Source organism: Rhinopithecus roxellana, chromosome 20 (genome assembly GCF_007565055.1).
Source record: "Rhinopithecus roxellana isolate Shanxi Qingling chromosome 20, ASM756505v1, whole genome shotgun sequence".
Classification (NCBI taxonomy): Eukaryota; Metazoa; Chordata; class Mammalia; order Primates; family Cercopithecidae; genus Rhinopithecus; species Rhinopithecus roxellana.
Genome location: NC_044568.1, coordinates 71688722 through 71693891, shown reverse-complemented (window position 1 = coordinate 71693891; position 5170 = coordinate 71688722). Strand labels below are relative to the sequence as shown.

General features: G+C 59.7%; 1 protein-coding gene across 1 annotated transcript; it reads right to left on the bottom strand.

Annotated features, from left to right (window-relative positions):
- Positions 1–660: 660 nt before the first annotated feature.
- On the bottom strand, positions 661–4596 carry PTX4 (pentraxin 4). Its single transcript, XM_030925524.1, has 3 exons — positions 3840–4596; positions 2340–3000; positions 661–1605 (listed from the first exon to the last, which is right to left on the bottom strand). Exons 1-3 carry the CDS (start codon positions 3978–3980, stop codon positions 965–967), a joined length of 1443 nt encoding a protein of 480 aa, XP_030781384.1. The 5' UTR covers positions 3981–4596; the 3' UTR covers positions 661–964.
- Positions 4597–5170: the final 574 nt, after the last annotated feature.

Genomic DNA, 5170 nt, shown 5'->3' with positions numbered 1-5170 from the left:
TTGGGAGGCCGAGGCAGGTGGATCACTTGAGGTCAGGAGTTCAAGACCAGCCTCGTCAACAGGGTGAAACCCCGTCTGTACTAAAAACACAAAAATTAGAGCTAGACATGGTGGTGCACACCTATAGTCCCAGCTACTTGGGAGGGTAAGGCAGAAGAATCGCTTTATCCCAAAAGGTGGAGGTTGCAGTGAGCTGAGATTGCACCACTACACTCCAGCCTGAGCGACAGGGCAAAACTTCATCCAAAAAAGAAAAAAGAAATAAAAAATTTTCAGCCAGGCACGGTAGTGTGTGCCTATAGTCCCAGCCACTCAGGAGGCTGATGTGGGAGGATCAGCTGAGCTCGGGAGGTGGAGGCTGCAGTGAGCTATGATTGGTGCCACTGCACTCCAGCCTGGGCGACAGTGTAAGACCCTGTCAGAAAGAAAGAGAGAAGAGAGAGAGAGAGAGAGGAAGAAGGAAGAAAGGAAGGGAGGGAGGGAGGGAGGGAACGGGAAAGGAAAGGAAGAAGGGAGGGAGGGAGGAAGGAAGGGGCCGGGTGTGGTGGTGCATGCCTGTAATCCCAGCTACAGGAGGGATGAGGCACAAGAATTGCTTGAATCCAGGAGGCAGAGGTTGCAGTGAGCCCAGATCATGACATTGCACTCCTGCCTGGGAGACAGAGTGAGACTCCATCTCAAAAAAAAAAAAAAGAAGAAAGTGCAGAAGTAAGAACTCCATGGTGATGGATGAAACATGGGCTTGTGGGCCACCTTGACCCCAGGCTTGCTCTGTCCCTGCTTGCTCCCTGTCCACCTCCCCACCCCCCAGGATGGAACAGGCACCCCTACGTGAGGGCACAGGTATGCACAGCCAGGGCGGGTGGGATGGCCTTTGTAGAATGTGCTGGGGGAGGGGGGCGATGGTGGAATGTGGATGGGAACACGCTCCTCTTGCTGGCCTCAGCCCCTGTGCAGCGTGGCCTCAGGGACAGCGCTCCAGACAGGTGCAGTTGGCCCTCTGCACGAATCCGCCTGCCAGTGCAGCATTGGCCAGCGTCAGGATGGCACCTGTTGGGAACTCCTTCCCAATGGCAAGGTTTGCAATTTCCCTGGGAACCAGCGCCCGATCCCAGATAGCTAAGCCAGACATGCTTCCCACAAAGGCCTCGGAGCTGTCGAACCCGCCCCCCACGCTGTCTTGCTCCTGGCCCAGCACCAGGGACCCTCCAGGGGGGATCTCATAGCCCTCCCTGAAGCGGGAGCCGGTGGCCACCAGCCTGCGATCCACGTGGAGCCAGTACCTGCCCTGGGTGGACGTCCAGATGACACAGACATGGTGCCACTGGCCATCCAGCAGCGGCTGCAGGGGCAACTCCCTGAAGGCCGGATCCCCGATCACGAAGTGGATGGCTCCGGGCAGCAGGGAGTCTCGGCCGTGCAGCACCAGCTTGTTGTCATTGTCCTCGGTGGCGTAGGACAGGAGGGTGCCCAGGCGGCCTGACGCCGTGCGGACCCAGCTGCAGAAGGACATGGCTCGCAGCGCAGTGACGAAGCCGGGGCTGAGGAAGACGACATTCTTGGTGGAGGCGTTCGGAAAAACGAGGGTGGGGCCCACGCCGCAAACTAGAAACAGAGGAGGGAGGGGTCAGCTCCATGCAGGAGGCCGTGCAGAAGCATCCAGAAGCACATGTGCTGTGGGCGCCAGGCCTCCTGCTCCCGGCTGCCACCCTTCATGGAGCACTGACTCTGCACTGGTCCTGCCGATGGCTCCCCTGCAGCGTCTCCTTCACCCTCTTGATGGGATCACCCCAGTTCCACGGGTGGGAAGACCGAGCGTGAGGGCCATACTCGGAAGTAGTGGGGTCCTGTTGGGAGCCCTAGCTGTTGGCCCCCCCAGCTGAGCCAGGACCCATCTCTGCCAGGGAGTCTCTGCAAATTTCATGACTCACAACAGCACAAGTTTAGAGTTTCATGCTTCTGAAGGTCACAAGGCCAACACGGTCTCCCAGGGCTCAAATCAGGTGTGGGCAGGGCTGGTTCCTCTGGAGGCTCAAGGAGAAACCGTCTCCTGCCCTTTCCAGCTTCCAGAGGCACCTGCACCCCTCGGCATGGGGCCCCCTCGTCTGTGCATCCCGCCATCTCTGCTTCCGCCCTCATGCCCTCCTCTGTGTTCCTCCTGCCTCCCCTTAAAAAGTCCCTGTGATGACAGTGGGCCCACCCGGATGATCCAAGACCCTCTCCCCATCTCCCGGCCTGTAACTGAATCTCTTTTGAGAAGGGGAGATTTTCTGGGGGTCCTGGTCTAAGGAGGAGCTGGAGGGAAGCCTGGCCATCAACTGGGAGCCTGTGGTACTTACTCTCTCCTGGCCCCCGGGGGGACCATGCCTGCTGTGGAGGATCTTTTGGGGCCGTGGCAGTCCCATTGAGTACCCGATAGCTGCCTGAGGCTGGGGGCTCCCGAGTCCCCTGGAGAGGGGCCGAGGAGTCCTGCCGGGGGCCCCGGTGCTCGGATGCAGCTCGGAGCTCCTGCCTGTCCCTCTGAAGCTTCAGGGAGCTCGGGCCCAGCAGATCAGGCTGGGTTGGGGCTGGGACCAGGGCCGGCCCCAAGGCTGTGGTGCCAGGGTGGGCCACGGGCAGCCACTGCTCCAGAGCAGCCAGCCTGGTGCCCTGACTGTGGACGAGGTCCTCCAGGCGTGCCAGTGAGTCCCGCAGGGCGTCCTCCTGGGCCTCGTGCGCCTTCCTCTCCCGGGCCTGCTGCTGGCTCCTCTCGCCCAAGGCGAGGTCCAAGGCCCGCAGCCGCATGTCTACCTTCTGGCTTTGGCGCTGCAGCTTCCTCACCCAGGCCTTGAGCTGCACCAGCTCCCCCTGCAGCGAGGCCTGTGACCGGTTGACCGCCTGAGCCACGGCCTGGCTCTCTTCCGCCAGGCTCCGGAACCGGACATCAACGTTGTAGGACACGTTGTAGTTGCTGGCAATGCCCTGCAGGTGCGTCAAGGTCACCTCCTGGAATCTCCGGAACTGTAAGGAGGACACGGTGATGATGGGCCCGGCCGGGCTGGCTAGGAGGGATGGGAAAGGCTTTGCCTTCTCACGCTGGGAGCAGCGGCCACATGCCCAGCCCACGGTCAGCACTGCCTATCTCCCACTGATTTGATCCCCACTGCGATGCTGTGAGATGTCGTGGGTGCCAGGGACCGACCCCGGGCCATGCAGCTGCACCACGTGGGGCGTGGACTCCAGGCCCATAGCCGGGGCTCTGATCCCCGCCCCTCGCCCCATAACCACCGGCAAGTCACTTCCCCCTGTGACCCCAGCTCCTGCCTGTGAGCGGCGGATGGCAGGGTGGCCTCATGAGTGCTTTATGAGACCCAAACAGGAAGCACCCAGTGCAGGCCCACCAGGCACAAAGCACTCCGGAACTGTCCGAGGACCCTGCGTGGGAGTCCAGGAGGCTGTCCACACCCTCTGCCTCAAGGTGGACCTGTGACCTCCCAGTTTCCCTCCCCATGACACTGCCTGGCCCCCATGGCCCCCAGTTATCCTGACTCATTTCCAGACCCCCTTCTAGCCTCTGGCCCCACCTGACCCCCACGTGTTAAGAGGCTTTTGCGTCCGGTGTGAGCGGAGCCCAGCTCCTGACCCCGACACGTTATGACGTTTGCGTCTGGTGTGAACCCAGCTCAGCTTTTCCCTGGTGTCCAACTGCAGGTGAAATAATCTTCACGGATGGAAAGTGCGTCACACGCCATGTTCGTGTCCGCCAAGCCCTGATGTTTACCGCTCTGTTTCTGTAACATCCGTCTTCCATCTGCTGCCAATTTAAAAACCCGACGGCGCCATGTCAGGGGTATACTTGCCTGCTCCTCCAGTCTACGAAGCCTCTCGAAAAACGGTTTCCTGGGCCCCGCTGGGGCGGCTTCTTGCGATGAAGCCCCATGTAGACGCACAGTCACAAACACAAGAAAGAAAAACAAGGTCTTCCTCCACAAGCAACCCATCCGGAGACGGCGAGGCCCCGCAGTCTCCCTCCTGGCCGCAGGGGAGGGTGGAGGTGGCTCCGGAGACGGCGAGGCCCTGCAGTCTCCCTCCTGGCCGCAGGGGAGGGTGGAGGTGGCTCCGTGGGTCTGTCTCGTGTCTTGTCCCCCCAGCTCTCCCGCTGAGTGGTTTTCCTTCTTTGGCCCTGGCTGGATGCAGGGCTCTTCCTGCCGCCTCCGTGAAAGGCATCTGCCTTCAAGCCAGTGGGCTCTGAGAACTGCAGGTTCCCAAGGAGACAGGCTTAAAACAGATGCAAACAGTTTCTTTGAAGAATCTTTCAGCTGGGTGCAAGCCCGCGGACAGGAGGCGATGGCTTTAACAGGAGCACATGGACTTGTGCTCCCACGAAGTCGAAGCAAGACAGGGAACCCGACGGGGGCCAGGGAGTCAACAGAGCCAGGTCTGCGCGGGCACCCGTCGCCCAGGCTGTGCACGGCTGCATCCTGGGAGGCCCCGCCTCTCTCGGTAAAGCAATGGAAATGTGACTGGCTGCCACCTTAATTAATTATTATTATTATAATTATTTGAGATGGAGTCTCATTCTGTCGCCCAGGCTAGAGTGCAATGGTGCAATCTCAACTCACTGCAACCTCCGCCTCCCGGGCTCAAACGATTGTCCTGCCTCAGCCTCCTGCCTCCCGAGTAGCTGGAATTACAGGCACATTCCACCACGCCTGGCTAGTTTTTGTATTTTTAGTAGAGACGGGGTTTCACCATGTTGGTCAGGCTGGTCTCAAACTTCTGACCTCATGATCTGCCCACCTCAGCCTCCCAAAGTATTGGGATTACAGGCGTGAGCCATGGCACCTGGCCAATTAATTAATTTTTTTGAGACACAGTCTCACTCTGTCACCCAGGCTGGAGTGCAGGGCGCGATCCCGGCTCACCACAACCTCTGCCTCCTGGGTTCAAGGGATTCTCCTGCCTCAGCCTCCCAAGTAACTGGGATTACAGGTGTGTGCCGCCACACCTGGGTAATTTTTGTATTTTTAGTAGAGATAGGGTTTTGCCATGTAGGCCAGGCTGGACTCAAACTCCTGACCTCAGGTGATCCGCCAGCTGTGGTCTCCCAAAGTGCTGGGATTACAGGCGTGAGCCACCGCACCTGGCCAATTTTTGTATTTTTAGTAGAGACAGGGTTGCCGCATGTGGG

Coding starts and splice junctions, on each gene's coding strand:
- PTX4 (XM_030925524.1), bottom strand. CDS start 3,980: ATGGGTTGCTTGTGGAGGAAGACCTTGTTTTTCTTTCTTGTGTTTGTG. Junction 3,001..3,839: donor TTCGTAGACTGGAGGAGCAG/GCAAGTATACCC, acceptor TCCTCCTTACAG/TTCCGGAGATTCCAGGAGGT. Junction 1,606..2,339: donor CCCCCGGGGGCCAGGAGAGA/GTAAGTACCACA, acceptor CTCTGTTTCTAG/TTTGCGGCGTGGGCCCCACC.